This window comes from Schistocerca gregaria, chromosome 5, assembly GCF_023897955.1.
Source record: "Schistocerca gregaria isolate iqSchGreg1 chromosome 5, iqSchGreg1.2, whole genome shotgun sequence".
In the NCBI taxonomy this organism is placed as follows: Eukaryota; Metazoa; Arthropoda; class Insecta; order Orthoptera; family Acrididae; genus Schistocerca; species Schistocerca gregaria.
In genome coordinates, this window is record NC_064924.1 from 385,803,290 (window position 1) to 385,824,996 (window position 21,707).

Sequence of the window (21,707 nt, forward strand, 5' to 3'; positions counted from 1 at the left end):
TACAGAAAATCAAACATAAGTAGCTGTTTTTGTAGTTCCAGAAGTGAACTGTTTTCACTTTTTTTCAGAAATAAAATAAAAACTCACTGTAATCGAATGGAATGCAGGAACTGCGACAGAATGCTCGCGGTTCGAAATACAACAATCAGGGAGCAATGGTGGTAGGAAAGTGGTGCAACAAACTATAACCAAGCTGAACTTTTTGTGGCGTGACAAAAGTTGCGTCTCTTAAGTAGAGCCACGAAAAGCTGGGAGTGCACACATAGAATAGCCTTGCAATTGCATTATGCCATTACCTATGACGACACTTTCGTTGCGTGTGTAAACCCGACTTAAGGACGCTACGCCAAAACTTGTGAAAGAGTTGTCATTGTCTGACAAACATAATGCATCTCCAATAGGACATAATCGTCAAAAGTGATTACATCACTTGGTATTTTCCTTACCAATAATTGCCGTACAAAAACACGCATACTGCATTTGTTGTCGAATATTATTGTATATTTTTATATCTCTTCTGTCATCAGTGACGGTACCGTAGTGGCGCGCATGTTTAATCATAATCTCTGGTAAAGTTGGCGTTTCATTTCCCTCAGTGTACTTCGTTCTGTTAAAGACTCGACCACTGTTAACTGTGTAATTTCATTTGCAGAAAAAAGCGTAGAATTTTAAAACTGAATTTTATATTACGCACTGTATTTTGTGTTTGCATGGATAGTTTTATCTGTCATGAGTAAAGGCGGTGAACAAAATGGTGTGCAGTATGTGGTATCCTTGCCGGCGCAGGAACAGCATCTGAATTTGAAAAAAGGTAGTTTTAGATTGTTTTAGCAAAAGACGCGAAATATTTAAGGAAATGTGTCTTGTGACGTATCATATCTTGGCATGTGTTTGTGTAGATGTATTGTTTATTTTACTTCGACTTTCATACGAAATAATTACACTTTTTGGTGTAGAACTTAGTTCGAATGTAGAGTAGGGAAATTGCACAGAAACTTCTCCGTCGGTTTCTGTACAGAGACAAAATTTACCACTGTGTGACACATGCTGTAAAGTTTAATTTCTGTTGTATTTGAATTTCGAGCAGCACAAATAATTCAGTTGTCTTATAACAACATAATTTGTTATACTTTCCCCATGGTTAGGAATCTTCCAAATGTTCCTACAGGGGCTTAGTGAATGACTTTAATAAGTCGTAGCAACAAATATTGTAAAATATGATCCATGGGCTAATAATCAATTTTAGTACAAATATGTAGGTGGCATGTTTTGTTTGTAAACTGCACCAGAAGGCTACGTATACTTCCCTTATTTATAATATCTATATAGTTTTTTTTTATTGATGTGTAGGAAGTACATGTGATAATTTGTTGAAGGTCTGTTGTAGATAAAGCAGTTACTCGATTTTCGTGGGCTCCGTGACAACTGCAGAGCCGTTGAACAAAAAAAATCGCGGAAATGTTATTAGACTTTCAGATTGGGTCTCCAATGAGCTGCTATTCTGTAAATAAATCTTAAGGCGCCCTGGACGTGTATAGTAGTTTCATAATAAAAGTTGTATTTTGTTTACAGTCAATTTGAAGCATATTCCAACATCGGCAGTGACACAGATAGTTAAATGCACAAATCTGGTAACATTGACACATGGCTCAAATTCGTCCAGGTAAGATGCTGCCTAGGTGCTTATCATATGGCTAAAAAATTATTACCATCTTTAGTATTTCTCAGTTCAGCTTCTTTCCTCCAACTCGTTCCTTGCTTTGTGTTTTTTCTGTTTCACTTTGATTTTACAAAAGGGTGCCAAATGTTGTACCTATTGTTATTAGCAAAATTGTTTTAATCATGAATACATGTTCTGTTAACCCTATGCAAAATAATTATAATGTATGTACATACAAAGTTCAGAATAGATTAAGGCCTACATTAATTCATAGTGTCATATATGATAATCATGTACTGTTGTGCATTATTTAATATACTAAATAAAATAAGCTGCTACCTCTTTGTGGTATATACTGTTATAATTTGATCCTATCAGAAGACAATAATGCTGAAACTAAATAGTGTATTACGGGGTAAAGTCTTATTGAAGGGCAATACAGAGGCAAAAATTTTGTTTTATTAAGCCATGCCATTGAGGTCCCCAGTGGTAGATCACATTATCATGTAATGAAAAGACAACTAGCATAAAATATAGAGGATCCGCTTTTGGAAGAATTTCTTGTTAGCCCCCACGGCATGGCTCATGTGCAGTGTTTTTCATCCTATCTGGGAAAGTGTTTGTACATTGAGGAGTGAAATGTGAAGCAATTTGGGGCAGAAAAAAGTAGGCCAGCAAAGAAATGCACCTTACAAAATTCAGGATACTCTTCTTGTGATTTTTTAATTTAAAAAAAAAAAAAAGAAAAAAACACCTTAAGACAGTAATTGCTAAGTAATGCTATTGTAAATCCCGGTACTTGCAATAATAGTGCAAAAACGAAGTTGCTTGAAAGTTTGCCATCTTCAGTGTGAAAGGGAAGTTTGCAGTAGATACTACACCATGTCTTCCTTTTATGCAGATAGACAGTTCAATTGTGTGCTACCAGTTATTTGCCTCCACCATGTGATAAACTGGAACTTCAACAGCAACCTACGGCAAATGATCAAAACTCTCCAGACCATCGATCTTGAAATTTTGTGAGTGATGTAAAATGGTACTGAGGGAAGTTGGTGATCATTGCATAGCCTATGCAACTTTCCAATAATACAGAATTATGTACACTACAAATAAGATTAATGGCTAGCGGGGAAAACTCCATGAATATAGAGCTCCTTTAGCCATGTACCACATAGTGTCCACTACATTGTAAAGCTGTTAATGGTTGCTTCTGTGTCATTTTCAATCAGTTGTGAGGCTTCATATGTACACAGTCCACTGCAGTGGACACTACCTAGTGATGTGCCCCGAATGTGTTTGCTGCCTTATGACTGACTGAAAATGCCAACAATTGATTCCCCACGTGTTCTTTATTTTAGTCTTAAGAAATTTGCTATCACAGCTGTCGCACAGTGTAATGAAGTACTAACCCTGTTAACCTTCACAAGGTGTCTTAGATAAAGCAGCTGTTACTAAGATTGTAACACGGCTTTACCACACACTTACTCTCCTGGGAAATTTTAAGGTGCTGTAGAGTTAGCAGGAAACTAATTAAACTGTTTGTGTCCCTTCCCTGTCTCCCCTAAAGCCCACATGAACTCTCTAAAAAGTGCCAAAATCCTGTCAGTTGGCATGCTTCTATGGTCACGCTGACTGCAAAGTGGCAAAACTGACTTGAGATAGCTAAGCTCTAGAAATTATCAATTATCAGTGTGTGAACTGGTCATTTTTATTTCAAGATCTGAGATTGAGTTGCTCTGACACATGTGCTGACACTTCTGTGAGCATAGCTCTATCAATATTCAACACTGGTCGTATGTCTTGCCAAACATTTTGGGTTTTGGCAGGTTAGTGCAACTTTAGTAAACTTGTCTGAAGCCTTACTGACGCATGCGAGTTGTTAAGACATTGGTATTCTATGAGGGTGTGCTGACAAGTTATGCCTCCAAATTTTTTGTGTGATAACTCTGAAGGCTTTTAAATGAAACAGATGTTATTAACATTCTACATCTTTATTCTTCATGCCTATGTTTTTGCAGCCTTTTCCCAGTAATGGGTTCCAAATTGTACCAAGTATCATGTCAGTGTACAATGCGACTATGTTGGTGTATAAGAAACAGCATGCTGTAATAGTGTTTCAAATTCTCCTTCAACATGACAGTGCCAGACACATACAAGCACTGTGACATCTGCAATTACCCATTGCCCTGGGTTCACTGGCATCACTCATCTTTCATACAGTCCTAACGTGGTGCCATCTGTTTCCAAAACTTAATACCTTTGATGACTTCACTTTGATAGCGGTGAGGCCATCCAAGCAGAGGTGAGTTTTTTTCTCCATCAGCAAAGACATTCATTCTGTAGTGATAGTATGAAGAAACTGCTATCTCGTTGGGAGAAATGGGTTTGTCCCCAAGGTGACTTACGTTGAGAAATAAAAATGTAGACATGAATAAAGATGTAGAATGTTAATAATATTTGTTTTATTTAAAAAGCTTCCTGAGTTTCATATTAAAAAAATTCGAAGCCATTACTTCTAAGCACGCCCTCATACATTAACGTCAGTACTCGGGAAACCACAGTGAAGTGCTTGGCAGAGATGCTTCTCATTGTACCACTCATAAGACCATTCATGTATGCTGTGAGGGATGAAGGGTGGGTCTTTGTGGTCCCTACGTACACTCTTAATATATTCTTCACTTCATACTGGTTCTCAAGACTTTTGTGATTTAGTAGGTGTCTACCTTCAAGTTCCTGACAGATCAGTTTCTTCAGCATTTCCATGAGACTGTCCCATGGCTCAAACAAACCTGTAACAATTTGTTCTATCCCCTCTTTGTCTGTGTTCAATGTCTCTGGCAAAAAAAAAGAGTAGACAGGAAGTGCAAAATGGCAAAGCAGGAATGGCTAGACAAGAAATGCGAGGCGTAGAAGCATGCATTACTAAGACAAAAGATGTCACCTATAGGGAAAATTAAAAAGATCTTTGCAGAAAAGGGAGACAGCCATCTGAATTACGAATGTCAAAATTCATTTGGCAAGCAGGTATTAAACAGAGGAGGGAAAGGTGGAAGGAATATGTAAAAGGGCTGTAAAAGGAAAATGAACTTGAAGTTAATATTATAGAAAGGGAAGGGGAAGTAGATGAATATGAATTGGGACGTACGATACTGCAAGTGGAATTTGACAGAGCCTAAATTGAAACAAGACCCCTTGAATAGACAACATTTATGGAATTAATGAGATCCTTGGGCCAGCCAACCATGACAAAACTATTCCATTTGGTGTGCAAGATAGAGAGACCGAGTGAAGTGGCTCAGTGGATAACAAAGTGTACTTGCATTCCGAAAGAAGACAATTAAAATCCCCATCCAATGATCCAGACGAAAGTTCTCTACAATTTCCTTAAATCACTGCAGGAAAATAATGCAATGGCTTCCTTGAACAGGACAAGGCCAGTTTCCTTCCAGACTTGGAGGTTGTGCTCTGTCTTTACCATTATGTCGACAGGATGTTAAATTACTATCATCCCTTGTACTTTTTAAGATAAGTGGCAAGTGAAATACCCTTGAACTTTGAAAAGAATGTAATAATTTAAATTCCAAAGAAGATAGTTACTGGCAGGTGTGAATATTACCGAACCATCATTGCAATAAGTCATGGTTGTGAAATACTGACAAAAACTATTTATAAAAGAATGGAGGGACTAGTAGAGGTGACGTAGGGGAAAACCAGTTTGGGTTCCGGAGAAATGTAGGAATGCTTAAGGCAATATTAACCCTATGACTGAATTTTAGAAGATGGTTTAAGGAAAGGCAAGTCTGCATGTAAGCATTTGCAGATTTAGATAAAGCTTTTGGCTGGAATACACTCTTGGAAATTCTGAAGGTAGCAGTGATAAAATACAAGAAATAAAAGGTTATTTAGAACTTGTACAGCAGCCAGATTACAATTAAGTCAGACATGATAGGTAAGCAGTGGTCAAGAAGAGAGTGAGAAATAGTAGTAGCCAAGCCCATATGTTTAGTCTGTGCATTGAGCAAGGAGTAAAAGATACAAAGGGGAAATTTGGAATTACAATTAAGGGATAAGAAATAAATACTAAAGGTTTTCCAGTGTCATTATAATTCAGTTAGAGGCAGAAAAGTACTTGGAAGAATAGTTGAATGGAATGGACAATATCTTGAAAGGAGGATATAAGATTAACCTTAACAAAAGCAACTCGAGGGTACTGGAATGAAGTTGATTTAAATCATATGATGCAGGGGGTATTAGATTAGGAAATGATACACTGAATTTTGCTATTTGGGCACAAAATAACTGATGGTGACTAAAATAGAGAGGGTATAAAATGCAAACCAGCTATAGCATGTAAATGATTTCTGGAAAAGAGGAATTTGTTGTCGTCTAATATAAATATAAGTTTTGCAAGTACTTTTCTAAAGATATTTGCCTGGTGTGTAGCAAACTTAATTGCCGGTATGAAATATACCGAGGAATTTCAACAGCACTGTAGTATCTCACATGTTCAGTGGCGTTATTAATGTTTTCTCACTAAGGGACAGTAATGAAAGGAAAAGCTATCCAGCATATACTTCAATAGCTATATACGGCCATAAAAAAGTAATATAGTGATAACTGCAATACAGAACTGATGGGAAATAATGTATGAGGGTTATAATTTTTATAGTGGCAACTAGTTATTTACACCTCGTACAAAATAATTGTGTGTTTCAAAGTTTTACTGACCTTCAAAGTAGTCACCAGCATTGTGTATAATCTGTTGCCAGTGATGTGGAAGTCGTAGGATACTCTTAGCAGTGCCAGTTGTGGCGACAGTTCGAGCGGCATGGTTTATTGCACAACAAATTTGCAGCAGTTCTGAATCGAGTGCCGTGAAGCATTTCCTTCAGTTTAGAAATAGAGTTGAACTCACGAGGGCTTAAGTCAGGGGAGTGCAGTAGGTAGTATAGTACTAAACAGCCCCTTTAGTCAAACAAAGCAGTAACAGCTTGCACTGTACGTGCTTGAGCCTTGTCCTGCAAAATAATGGTCAAGTACTTGCAGAAAGTATCGTCACATCTGTCTCTATGCTGTTTGTTCGTTTGCTGGCAACTACTTTGAAGGTCAGTAAAACTTAGAAACACATATCTGTTTTGTATGAGCTGTAAATAAATGGTTGCCACTATTAAAGTTCCAACCCTCATTTATATAAAAGGCAACTTACTGACTTGATTCATCATCGCCCAGCCTAAACTGCTAAGGATAGAAACTTAAAATTTGCAGAAGGTGTGTCTCTTATACTGTAGGTGTCGTTACAAAGAGATTTTTCGAAAAAAATAATCACGCTATAAAGGCAATTTTGCAGCTAGACCTGTGAAAATTGGTATTTGGCCTTGTGGTCAGAAATAAAGAAATATGTGTTTCAGCATTTTTTGGAATTTGATCTAATGGGGTGAAATAGCGGGTGAAAGCTTTTTTAAATATATAATCAATAAGGAACTGTTAAAAGTATTTTAAAGATAGCATCATTGTGCAAGCATTTTTTAAGGTAAATATATGAAAATTTGTATTTGGCTTCTCTGTTACAAATAAAACAGAAGCATGCTATTGTTTTTGGAAATTCATCTCCTAAGGGGGTGAAATTGGAGGTGACATGTTTCATAAAATATTTCATTGTGAAAGCATTTTTGAAGTTAAATCTTTGAAGATTGGTGTTCGACATCTCAGTTAAAGATGAAAAACTTAATAAGTTTTTCACTGTTTTTGGAAATTCAACCCCTAAGCAGATGGAATAGTCAGACTGATTCACTGACTCATCATCGCCCAGCCCAAAGTGCTAAGGATAGAAAACTGAAGTTCGGAGAGGATGCGGATCTTCTACTGTAGGGAATGAAAGCTTTTTGAAAGTGACACTAGTAAGAGAATTTTGAAGCTAAAACTGCAAAAACGTGGCATTTAGTTTCTCAGTCAGAAAATAAAATAATGTGTGTTTGGTATATGATTTCTTGACTAGAAATTTTTTTTAAAAAAAGTGTGTTTATTTGTGGAAATTCAACCACTAAGGTAATGCAATAGGAGATGAAAATTTTTAAGAAAATATTTCATTACATTAAAAAAAATTTAAAGCAAAATTTATGAAAATTGGTGTGTTTTATCTTGGTTAGATATAAAGAAATATTTGTTAGGGGGTGAAAGTTGCTATAGAAATATCTCCACAAGAATGCAAAAGGCATGATTAACAAAAACTTTGGACTCCAGCTACCAGAATCACTTTTTAGTCAGAAGTACATTCGAAAAAGACCATGATTATGTAGCCTTAATTAGTGCAAAAAGCTTAAAAGGTGTTGCAATTTGTGAACAACATAAAAATTTCATTAACCATGAACAAAAAAAAGTCTCAAAGCCATACAGTCTATGCGAGTGAAGCAGTGGACACAATGCCAGTAATCCATAAAAAAATAGTGTTCTTTCTAACATAACTGTACATCCTTTTTAGAGATCTAGTGAACAACTGAAAAAATAAAATCTACAAAGTTCATTGTGTTTGACTTCTTTATGATGTGACACAAATTGTGTTTGCAACAAAACTGCAAAAAAGTGAATTTATTAAGTAACACATTCCTGTATTTTATTGCTGATAATATTTCTTCCTTTTGTTTTCAGTGCAAACATTAAAAGGAGTATTGACAATAATGAAAAGTTAACAGTAGTATCAGAAATTGATCATCAAGGTGAAGTTAGTGGAGATTTGCGTGAAAATGAAGTGCTTAATATAGAACAAGTGCCAAAGAGATTGAAGACTGATGTATCAATGCAAAGCTTAAGAAAAAATGTGAGAGATGAAACAGATGTAAGGTCTGAAGTAATAACTAATGATAAAATATCAGATGGTATCGGAACTGATGATGAATGGGATGAAGATACTTTGGAAGAGTTTGATGATGTAAGTGATACTTACATTAACAGACCATCACAATTTAAAACAGGAAGAAAAAGAAGCACATCAAAGGATGAAGCGCACTACTATACCAGTAGTAATTCATTTAAGTCCAGAAGAATACGTGACAGTGTAGATAAAAAGAAAGGCAAACCAAAGTTATTCCGAGCTGAGTGGTTGAATATTGATATATTTAGAGATTGGTTAGCTAGAGATCCAACTAACCCAAGGAAGGCAAGGTGCTTAGCATGTAATACAACAATGAATGCAGGTAAAAGTGAACTTGAGAAACATGCTACTGGGGCAAGGCATTGTCAAAATGTTCAAGTTATGCAGAATCAGCAGATGCTTCTATATCAAGAAGGTGATGAAGTGTCAGGTAGGCATTAGACATAAAGTTAAGAAAACATAGTAATAACTGTTACATCGATTATGGACTGTGTTGTGAGGACTAATCTTAAAAATATTACAGTTTCTGTGCCAGTCATAATATTTTTAATGTCTACTAAGCAATTGGATGACCACGCCACCATCAAATGGTAGGCATCTTCTACATAACTGTTTTAGATGTAAATCACTGATCTCTTGCAACAGCATGTGTGATGACCAAAAGCTTATGTTGTCTTGGATGTGCTAGAAATAAGCATACATTAGTATCCTCCAATCTGTATAACATAGCATATGCTTTTATTTTTACATGAATTGACATAATTTAAGTTTGGAAAGCAAACTGTTTTGTTGAACTAATATTTCTTTATTATGAACCAGTTTCGAGCTTATTTGGCCAAGACTTAGTGTACGAGAAAGCAAACTTTTAAAACTAAAGATATTATTAGCAAGCAGAATTTTTGGTCATTACGTAGGATGTGTTGAGAGCTCATCACTTAGGTCACATATTAATTGTTTTGCATTAGGCATGCCTTAGTTTGGAACAACTTGATGGAAAAGAGGTAGAGAGTGGATAAATTGCAATGTAAATAGTTGTCATTGTACAAGAGATTTTTCAGTGCCAATATCACATTTGCTCTAATTGCTAATATACAGAATAATATCATGAAAAGGCTAGTTGCTACTTACCATATAGTGGAGATGCTGAGTCACAGATAGACACAAGAGAAAGACTGTCATAAATTAAACTTTCAGCCAATAAGGCCTTTGTCAAAAATAGATCAGTCACACACACACACACACACACACACACACACACACACACACACACACACACACACACACACACACACACACAATGCAGGGATGAGGTCGAGAGAGCATAAGGCAGCTAGGTGCTTAAGTATAATGCAGCACAGTGGTTGAGAGACAGGCAGAAAGCGTGTGCGAACGACAGCAGTTGAGATTGTGGAAACTAGAGCAAATGAGTGTGCGCAGCGTGCTTCAGCAGTGGACACAAAATCAATACCTCATGTGGTGGCACTATGGTCGGCAACATCTAAAACGTACACTCATGCCCATAATTAAGGATAATGCTGATACATGGTGAAACAACGCTCTGGTGGGCGGTTTGCGGGTTTAAATCGCCTCTGGGTATGACAACGCTGTGCATTTGACCTACGTCGTTGGTGCATGTCAGAGTACGGTGCAGTGAGTAAGTGTGCAGACGTTCTCAGATGTGCTAATGGTGACTGTGTGTTGACAATGGCTCAAAGAACACACATTATGAGGGGTAGAAAACTAGGGCGATTGGAGGCTGGTCAAACACAGCAAGTCGTAGCATGGGCCCTCTGTGTGCCACAAAGTGTAATCTCAAGATTATGGCAATGATTCCAGCAGACAGGAAACATGTCCAGGCACTAAAGTACAGTACAAACGTCCACAGTGTACAACACCACAAGAAGACTGATATCTCACCATCAGTGCCCACAGACGGCCGTGGAGTACTGCATGTAGCCTTGCTCAGGACCTTACCACAGCCACTATAACAGTTGTTTCCAGATACACAGTCTACAGACGACTGAATGGACATGGTTTATTTGTCCGGAGACCTGCAAGGTGCATTCCACTGACCTCTGGTCACAGGAGATCCCGTATAAAGCCTGGTGTCAAGATCAACTGTGATGGTCATTGGAACAGTGGTCCCAGGTTATATTCATGGACGAGTCCAGGTATAGTCAGAACAGTGATCCTCGCCGGCTTTTCATATGGCGTGAACCAGATACCAACCCCTTAATGTCCTTGAAAGCGACCTGTACGGAGGTTGTAGTTTGACGGTGTGGGGTGGGATTACGATTGGTGCACGTACATCCCAGCATGTCTTTGACAGAGGAACTGTAACAGGTCAGGTGTAACGGGATGTAATGGGTCCCACCTTCCGCCTGATGGATGATAACGCTTGGCCCCACCGAGCTGCCATCGTGGAGGAGTACCTTGCAACAGAATATATCAGCTGAATGAAGTGACCTGCCTGTTCTTCAACCCTAAACCCTATCGAGCATGTCTGGGACGCTTTCGGTCAATGTATCGCTGCACGTCTTCCAACCCCTACGACACTTCAGGAGCCAGGAGCTCTGACAGGCACTGGTGCAAGAATGGGAGGCTATACCCAAGCAGCTGCTCGACCATCTGATCCAGAGTGTGACAACCTGTTGTGTGGCCTATGTACATGTACATGTGCATGGTGATCATATCCCGTATTGATGTCGGGATACATGCTCAGGAAACAGTGGCGTTTTGTAGCACGTATGTTTTGGGACGGTTTTCTCAACTTATCACCAATACTGTGGACTTACAGATCTGTGTCGTTTGTGTTTCCTATGTGCCTGTGCTGTTAGTGCCAGTTTTGTGCAGTGCCACATTGTGCAATTATCCTTAATTTGAGCGTGTGTGTGTTTGTTTATGTATGAGAGGCTATGATGGGAATAGTTTACGCTAGTCTCCAAGGCAATGAGAAAGATCTTCATACTGTGCAAGCGCTAAACACAATTGTACGGGTATTGGTGGATGTTGCGTATCTTTGTGCCGCTCGCAGTAGAACACAGAACTATTGAAAGAACATATTTTGAGTATGCTGGTACTATTTATTCTTCTATCCTGCGCCGCTCACAGTAGAACACAGAACTATCGAAAGAACATATTTCGAGTATGCTGGTACTATTTATTCTTCTATCCTGCATGGTTAAGATTATAACATGGCCAGGTAACTGATGGCCTATGTAGCAGCAGAATCTACTTTTTAAGATTGCAAAGTAAGTTGTAATTGTCTGAAAAAGTACCATGAAATGAACAAGAACATCAATGATTAAGAATTGATGCTTATATTAATTCTAGAATGCCAAAAGAAAACACGAAATGATAGCAACAAAAATATGTGAAATGTTGGGAGACTGATCCAGAACTCTTTTTTTAACACATCGTAAATTGCAATCTAATTGAAATATTATATTATCCTCTGTCCGAGAAAAAGAATAACTGAATGTGATCATGGACAATGGGGATATTTCTATCGGCACAGCATTTTGAATATTTTCATGCTTGTGCTTGTGACTTTTGATACAGAGGTGGTGTGAAAGCTCTTTTTAACTAATATTTTTACATTCATTCTATACCCCAGCCAGTTGAGGAGGTCTTTGCAACTCATTAAAAAATTGCCTAAAAAAGACACACAAACACAGACACAAAAGTCAAGCTTTCGCAAACCACGGTTCCTTCATCAGGAAAGAGGGAAAGACGAAAGGATGTGGGTTTTAAGGGAGAGGGTAAGGAGCCATTCCAATCCTGGGAGCGGAAAGACTTACCTTAGGGGGGAAAAAAGAACAGGTACACATTCGCACGTGCACCCACACACACACACACACACACACACACACACACACACACACACACACACACACATATTCATCTGCACGTATACAGACCAAGTCTGAATATCATATTATTTATATTACAGGTTGAATAGGACCTGATCCAAATGATTCATGCTCTGTGACTTGCAAGTACTGCCGAATTACATTAAAAGCGCACAAAAAGGATCTCGTGAGTCACGCAAAGACTGATAAACATAAGAAGGCTGTAGCATTCGAGAAATCTACAGTCATGCAAAACTTTGACTTCAACGTTTAAATCAGTTTTGTCGGAAACAACCAAGATCACTGAATTGAAAATTGCTGCATTCATCTCAGAGCACAACCCATTACAGACTGTGGACCACATGATTGAGATACTACCACAACTATACCCTTCGTCTCCTACAATTTTGGATCTAAAACTCCATTGTACTTAATGTTCGATGTTAATTAAAAATGTGCTAGGTCCATGCATGCTTCAGGATTTGGTAGAAGCCAATTGGAGACGGTCCGTATTTGATCGTAATCAATGAGAGCAGTAATCTTTTAATGCAAAAAGTTTTGTGTGTTATGCTGTGATTTTTCTGTGCAAAGAAAAGGCACTGATCACAACTTTCCATAGATTGATAAAAATATTTGATGCTGATGCAAAAAGTATGCACGGTGCCATTAAAACTCAGTTAGGAGATGGTTTGTCAGTTGAAAATATCGTTGGGATTGCCATCAATGGTGTGTCGTGGTTGGGAAACACAGTTCACTCATGTCTCTGTTTAAAAATGAAATAAGTGACATAACTGTCATGAGGTATGTTTGTCATTCACTCCATCTATGCACTGAAAAGGCATCGGAGAGATTATCACGTCAGTGGAATTCTTAGTACAGGAAACACATAATTGGTTTTCCTGTAGCTCTAAACGAAGAGAACAGTATAATATATTGTACCAAACTATGAATGGTACTGGAAAACCAAAAAAGATTCAAGGCCTTAGTGACCCCCTGCGGGTTCGGGGGTTAGAATAGGCCCGCGGTATTCCTGCCTGTCGTAAGAGGCGACTAAAAGGAATCTCAAACTTTTCGGACTTGTATGATGGTCCCCTGTTGGGTTTGACCTCCATCTCTCAAAATTTTCCGAAGAGTGAGCCGATTGGGGAAGGGCGCCTTACTTGGTGCATTGTGTCCATCTTGCGATCAGACCTTTCGCCAGCTTATACACCGTTGAACTGCAGTCCTGTCCGCTCTCCATCTCTTGGGCATGACTCTTTTTCTGCGTGCAGATAACACCTTGCACTGTGCAGTGCCTCTTTCTGCACCAAAGGCGACCATGGACCACATGTTACCTAACATCCAGCACGGTAGCCAGTCCGTTGTGGTGGGGCCGCCATGTACCCTGTTGGTTGTAGCCCCTGACAACACAGGGATCGCTCTACTGATGCCTGCGCCGTTAACTCCCCACGTATGCCAAGGAGTAGATGCCTATCCTCCTGGGGTATCGGGACTCCCGGCAACGGCCATCCTGCCAGGTGGCTCTTGCCGTGGCTGGGTGGCGCCCGTGGGAAGGGCCCTTGGTCAGAGTAGGTGGCATCAGGGTGGATGACCCGCAATGAAACGTGGTACATCGTCTCTCGCTGGTGGCCAGCCGCCAGCAGTCTCTAAGCGTTCTCGGGCTCAGTTTAACGCTCAGAAGTACGATCCGAAAATGTTCCCCTTCCTGGCCACACCGTGGGAGGAACGTAAGTCTCAGGATGGCAGTAGCAGTTACTCGCCCCGCTTCTTAGTTTGTACGAGGGTTGATGGGGAGTCTTTTCTCTCCACAAAGCCTCAGTTCTTCGTCAAGCATTTAGAGGACAAGTTTGGGGAGGTGGAGGGCTTGTCAAAAATGCGCTCTGGGTCAGTCCTGATACAAACGGCATCCTCTGCCCAGTCACGATGGTTACTCACTTGTGACAAGTTGGGGATGTTGCCGTTACGATCACACCCCATAAGAGTTTAAATATGGTCCAGGGAGTTATTTACCATAGGGATCTTCTTTTGCAGTCTGATGAAGAGCTGCACGCCAATTTAGAGCGCTGAGGTGTACATTTCGTCCGGCGCGTCCATCGGGGTCCGAAGGAAAATCAGATTGCTACCGGTGCCTTCATCTTGGCCTTTGAAGGGGATACATTACCGGAAAAAGTCAAGGTGATGGTCTACCCATGTGACGTTAAGCCCTATATCCCTCCCCCTATGCGGTGCTTTAAGTGCTGGAAGTTCGGCCATATGTCTTCTCGCTGCACTTCCAGCCTCACATGTCGAGATTGCGGACGCCCATCACATCCCAATACTCCATGTGCCCCGCTTCTCATCTGTGTCAACTGCGGGGAGCACCATTCACCTTGCTCGTCAGACTGCCGAATTTTCCAGAAAGAGCGTAAAATCATGGAATACAAGACCCTGGACCGACTAACCTATACTGAGGCCAAGAGGAAATACGACCGACTCCATCCTGTGAGAATGACATCTTCCTTCGCTGCTGCTACAACACCTGTGCTAGCCCCGTCTGTTTCTCCAATTGTGGCCGGATCGACGAGTAGTAAAACTCCTCCTGCCCCCTCGCCAGTGGGGGGCTCTACCTACCGGTTGCTCCTGCGCCACCTACCTCAGGAGCAACACCATCCCACCCATTGGGGACGTCCGTCCCCACTTCTAAGCCGGAGAAGTGTCCAACTTCTTTGGCTTCTCACACTCGCAGCGGGTCCCTTGGGTCCCTCCCTTCCCAGATTTCCGCCAGCGAGAAGCCTGACAACCGACAATGGCGTAAGTGCCCGCAATCAGCTGGTCGTAGGGCTTCACGATCCTCCTCTGTCCCGGAGACTGAATCGATGAAGCCCTCCCAGCCGGTGCGACCCAAGGAATGGTGTGAGAAACCCAAGAAGAGCTCTCAGCCCAAGGAACTTACGGTGGCAGCCATTCCACCGCAACCTTCCAGCTCTGCGTCTGAGGATGCGGTGGAGATTCTGGCGTCCGCTGAGGACCTCAATCTCACCATGGAAAGCACTATCACAGGTGTTAAATCGGAGCAGGTGACCCAGCAGTGTAATCTCCCTTCCCAGTCCCGTCGAGCCTTTCTCAGCCATGGACAACACCATCCTCCAGTGGAACTGCAGCGGTTTCTTCCACCATCTAGCTGAGCTCCGCCAACTTATCAGCCTTCACCCTTTCCTCTGCATTGCTCTGCAGGAAACTTGGTTTCCGGCAATCCGAACCCCCGCCCTCCGTGGCTGCCGGGGTTGTTATAAGAACCGGGCAGCTTATGAAAGGGTGTCTGGTGGCATCTGCATCTATGTCCTGAACTCTCTTCACAGCGAGTCTGTACCTCTCCACACACCTTTAGAGGCTGTCGCTGTTCGGGTGTGGACGCCAGAGGCTGTTACCGTCTGCAGTCTTTACCTTCCACCGGATGATGATGTCGCGCAGCATGTCCTGGCTGCTCTGATAGCTCTATTGCCTCCACCTTTCCTGTTACTGGGCGACTTTAACGCCCATAACCATCTGTGGGGTGGGTCAGTGGCAACAGGTCAAGGCGCCATCATTGAGCATTTATTGGCGCAGCTCGATCTTAAATGATGGTGCCTTCACACACTTCAGTGTGGCGCATGGCACATATTCCGCCATTGACCTTTGCATCTGTAGCCCTAGCCTCTTACCGTCTGTCCAATGGAGAGTGCATGACGACCTGTGTGGTAGTGAACACTTTCCGATCTTTCTGTCACTGCCACAGCGTCAGTCCTCTGGGCGCCCTAGCAGATTGGCTCTGAATAAGGCTGACTGGGACTTGTTCTCCTCCACTGCCGCTATTGAGCCTCTCTCTAACGATGCCATTGATGCAGTGGTTCAATCGGTCACCACCGGCATCATTACTGCCGCCCAATCTGCCATTCCCCGTTCTTCTGGGTCCCCCCGGCGGCGGACTGTGCCTTGGTTGTCGCCTGAGATCGCTGAAGCGATTAAAGCTCGCTGGCGGGCGCTCCAGAGTCACAAGCGACATCCCTCAATCGACCACCTTATCGCCTTCAAACAGGTGCGTGCACGAGCCCGCTGCATTATCCGCCAACGCAAGCAGGAGTGCTGGGAGCGGTATGTGTCCACCATTGGCCTCCATGTCACTCCATCGCAGGTCTGGGCCAAGATTCGCCGCCTCTATGGCTATCGGACCCCTGTCAGTGTCCCTGCGCTCTCACTGAATGGAGCAGTTTGTACTGACTCCGACATCATTGCAAACTGCTTGGCAGAGCACTTTGCTATGAATTCCGCTTCTGCCAACTACCCCTTGGGCTTCCGCTCCATTAAGGAGCGGATAGAACGTCGGAGTCTTTCTTTTCGCACTCACCATCCTGAATTGTACAATGTTCCATTCAGTGAGTGAGAATTTCGAAGTGCCCTCGCCGCCTGTCCTGATACCGCTCCTGGGCCAGATAGCATCCACTCTCAGATGCTGAAACACCTTTCAGTGGACTGCCAGTGACGCCTCCTCGATCTTTACAACCTCATTTGGGTCGAGGGTGAGTTTCCGTCGCAATGGCGGGAAAGTCTTGTTGTCCCCATTCTGAAACCAGGGAAGAACCCTTTGGAGGTGGACAGCTAGCGTCCCATTAGCCTCACCATGTTCTTTGCAAGTTGCTTGAACGGATGGTGAGCCGGCGCTTGAATTGGGTACTAGAGTCTCGGGGCCTTCTGGCTCCGTCTCAGGGTGGGTTCCGTAAAGGCCGCTCTGCTGCTGACAATGTGGTGAGCCTGGAGTCGGCCATCCGTACTGCCTTTGCCCACCGTCACCATCTGGTTGCTGTCTTTTTCGACATGCGGAAGGCGTATGATACGACATGGCGTCATCACATCCTTTCTACGCTTCATGGATGGGGTCTTCGGGGCCCTCTGCCGATCTATATGCGCAATTTTCTGTCGTATCGTACCTTCTGCGTGCACGTTACGGCCTCATATAGTTCCTCCCAAGTCCAGGAGAACGGTGTGCCACAGGGTTCTGTTCTCAGTGTGTGTCTGTTTTTAATAGCTATTAACGGGCTCACTGCGGCCGTGGGAAATACTGTCTCCGCTTCCCTGTATGCTGATGACTTCTGCCTTTACTACAGCTCTATTGGCATTGCAGCTGCTGAACGTCAGCTACAGGGCGCAATCCGCAAGGCGCAGTCTTGGGCTGTAGCGCATGGTTTTCAGTTTTCCGCAGCCAAGACCTGCGTTATGCATTTCTGCCAGTGACGCACTGTTCACCCAGAGCCGCAGCTTTATCTTGATATCTTGATGGCGAACTTCTTAAAGTGGTGGAGTCACATAGGTTTTTGGGGATGGTTTTTGATGCCCGGTTGACTTGGCTGCCTCATATTCGGCAGCTTAAACAGGCGTGTTGGCGGCATCTAAATGCTATGCGATGCCTGAGCCACACCAGGTGGGGCGCCGACCGATCTACTCTCCTACGGCTTTACCAGGCATTAATCCAGTCCCGTCTGGACTACGGGAGTCTGGCTTATGGCTCAGCATCCCCATCTGCGTTGCGGGTGCTGGACCCAATCCTCCACAGTGGGATACGCCATGTCACTGGTGCTTTCCGAACCAGCCCTGTGGACAGCATACTTGTGGAGGCAGGTATCCCTCCACTGCGGTTACGACGCCAACAGTTACTGGCTGCTTATGCTGCCCATGTTTTTAGCTTGCTCGGGCATCCAAATTATCGTGTCCTCTTCCTGCAGTCAGTCGTTCATCTGCCAGAACGTCGGCCCCGGTTGGGTTGTCCGATCGCCGTACGTGTCAAACAGCTTCTTTCCTGGCTTGGGTGTTTCCCTGTTCCACCTCCTTTCCGGGCCCCTCTGCGTACACCCCCGTGGTGTGTGCCTCGCCCTTGCCTTCGGCTCGACTTGGCACATGGCCCGAAGGACTCTGTCCCTCCGGAGGCCTTCCGACGCCGCTTTTATTCCATCCTGGCCACGTATCAGGGCTCAGGCATTGTCTACACCAACGGTTCGATGGTTGCTGGTCTAGTCGGTTATGCACTAACTCTAGGGGACCATTCTGAACAACGTTCGTTGCTGGCTGGCTGCAGTGTTTACGCTGCTGAGCTGGTCGCCATCTTTCGTGCCCTAGAGTATATCCGCTCCTGCTCAGGTGAGTCCTTCGTTATCTGTAGCGATTCCCTGAGCGGTTTACAAGCTCTCGACCAGTGTTTCCCTCGTTCTTGTCTGGTGATGGCTATCCAGGAGTCCCTGCATACTCTCGCCCGTAATGGCAGGTCTGTGGTCTTTGTTTGGACCCCAGGCCATGTTGGTATATCCGGCAATGAAACTGTTGACCGACTGGCGAAAGAGGCCACCAGTGCGCCAACTCTGGAGATTGGCCTCCTGGCGGCTGATTTGCGGGCAGTCTTACGCCGCAAAGTTCTCTCGTTTTGGGATGCTGAATGGCGCGGTCAAAACAAAAGTTTAAGACAAATTGTACGTGGTCTTTTTTAATGTATAATCTGATTTTGCAATAAAAAATGGGGATCCCCATTTGAAATTTTTAAGTTTCCTCCCGCCCCATCCCCAGGGGGCTGCGGTGGCGGGCTAATTTTAGCATAAGCAGATGTCCCCCCCCCCCCCAAAAACAATCAACTTTGGAGTCTACACATTTTTTTCGTGTGAAGCTTATTTTTTGAGTTATTCTGGTTTGTCAACATAAAATTTACACCCTGTGTAAGAAGAGAATGCCAACATCACAAAAACTTGTTGCAATTATGCCTGAGCAAATTGGTTTTGAAGGTAGTAGTTCGTCAGTGTAAAGAATTATTAATACATTGGTTTTAAACATGTTAAGAAGAGAGTTTTCAATGGAAAGAAGAGACACAGAAGCAGCACTAAGAACATTTGAAGTACTTAGAAGTATAATGATGGTAAGATTTACATTGCAAAGAGACTGCAGTTTGTGTGTCATTCGTTCCATCCACTCGTATGCTTGAATTATTCAGCGTCAATATGTATGATCAGAAACATGCAGGCAATAGTAAAACACAACATGATACTCAAGCATTTGACAAAATATTCAGTGTTCTGTAAGGCGAAATGAGAGCACATTTTTATCATTCCTGAAATATTTTTGTTTCATGTTAAATTAGAATAATTTGTACTGTGTGTTAATTTTTTCCCCCTTATCATTATTGTCTTAACTTTCAGATTTACTAACCCCTAAGTTAGTTAACAAACAGCATTGAGTTTTTCAAATAATGGATCACCCATCCTTACATAAAAATGTATATTTTTATATAAATTAAATTCATCACAAAGAATTAGTCGAAAAAATTTGCCATTGTCTGTTTATCATAATAGGGTATGTAGATTGTAAGTTGTATTGTTTAAAATAAGACTGTGTAAATAAAATCATCATTTCTTCCTACCCGAATGTTTTTTATTAATAGTTAAATGTTTCTATCAAACACAGATGCCTATTTGGAATTTTGGGCAGTTTGAAGGAAGATTTAGGGGGATTTCGAATTGATCCTAGGGGGAGCGTTTTTTAGGAGTTGGCAACACTGGTTTCATCAAGGTTAATACACTGTAGAACTACCTCCTCTTGTATCGTGAATCTTTATAACAAATGTTCTTAGTGCTGCTTCTGTGTCTCTTCTTTCCATTGAAAACTCTCTTCTTAACATGTTTAAAACCAATGTATTAATAATTCTTTACACTGACGAACTACTACCTTCAAAACCAATTTGCTCAGGCATAATTGCAACAAGTTTTTGTGATGTTGGCATTCTCTTCTTACACAGGGTGTAAATTTTATGTTGACAAACCAGAATAACTCAAAAAATAAGCTTCACACGAAAAAAATGTGTAGACTCCAAAGTTGATTGTTTTTGGGGGGGGGACATCTGCTTATGCTAAAATTAGCCCGCCACCGCAGCCCCCTGGGGGTGGGGCGGGAGGAAACTTAAAAATTTCAAATGGGGATCCCCATTTTTTATTGCAAAATCAGATTATACATTAAAAAAGACCACGTACAATTTGTCTTAAACTTTTGTTTTGATTCTCGGTAGTTGGCACTGTTATTCAAGAAAATCCATGTTCTCATTTTTGCATGGAAAATGGTTACGGATAAATAAAAAATGCTTATTTACTTTGTAAATTTTTATTTGTTAAAACTAAATTCTCCCTCTCCCCGCATAGGATGGGGTTTGAGAGAGAGTAATTAGTTTTATAAATGTTGACCCAAATATTAATTTTTTCCGCAGATTCAGATAAGTTTTGTTTGTTTCTTGGTCATGAGGCCACACAACTTTTAATTATCAAACAAATCATCTGACTAGCTAACTAACTATCCAAACATCCTACTTACTAACGAGTGAACTCATTGACTAACAGAGTAAACAAACTAAAAGACTAACCCACTCGCTAACTAAAAATGAATGTATTCCCATTTAATATTTGGTGGTCCTGAAAAGGAACAATTTGTTTTCTTTTATTGTTGATTATTTTCAAATACTTGTAAGTAAATGGATTGTTTGTTTCCATAGAGTCCCCTCGCCTCTCATTTTCGGCCTGCTTGTTGTCTGTAAATCCCTTGCATCTCACCGTTTTATGAAATCAAATGTTCAGACTGATGACCTCCAACTTCAATGCAGTTATTGACTCATGCTGTAAATCCCTGCACACATCTTGATAACATGTCTGATGTAATTTGCAGCGCAAGCATCTCTTACTCTTTGCATCATGTTTTCGGGAGTGGTAGGCATTTCCTGATAAATGATACCTTTTAGATAGCCCCATAAGAAAAAATCTGGCAAGATATGGTCAGGCGATCTGGCTGGACAATTCACAGGACTTGCCCTGGCGATCCAGCGACCATGGTAAAGTCGATCTAATACACTGTGCGCTACTAATGAATAATGCTCTGGACAACAATCATGTTGAAACCGCATGTTTTGCCCAAATGCGATGCTCAGGTCTTCAACTAGATCTGGCAGTTCATTTTCAAGTAGGTGTTGATATTTGTTGCCATTCAAACTACCGTCGATAAAATATGGACTGATCAGTTTATCGCCAATTATACCACACCAAACGTTGACTGACAAAGGTCGCTGATGGTTGACTTCTCGAAACCAGTGTGGGTTCTGTTCACTACAGTGCTGCATGTTATGGCTATTAACCGTGGTTTGTGAATGTTGTCTCATTGGAGAAAAGTACTCTAGCAAAAAAGTTTTGGTTTGTTTGCATCTGTGAACTGCCCAGTGGCAAAACGTTAGACAGTTTTGGAAGCCATCACTGTGTAGTTCCTGTTGGATGGATACAAGGTATGGGTGAAATTTGTGGAG

General features: G+C 41.9%; 1 protein-coding gene across 1 annotated transcript in view; it reads left to right on the top strand.

The window, feature by feature from the left end:
- The first annotated feature begins 545 nt into the window (after nt 1-545).
- The window catches only part of LOC126272950 (uncharacterized), a 62,461-nt gene continuing 41,299 nt past the window's right edge, over nt 546-21,707 (top strand). Inside the window, exons 1-3 of the mRNA XM_049976249.1 lie at nt 546-811; nt 1,573-1,663; nt 8,306-8,958. Coding sequence (XP_049832206.1) covers nt 730-811; nt 1,573-1,663; nt 8,306-8,958 — 826 coding nt within the window. The 5' untranslated portion in view covers nt 546-729. The remainder of the gene's footprint in view (nt 812-1,572; nt 1,664-8,305; nt 8,959-21,707) is intronic.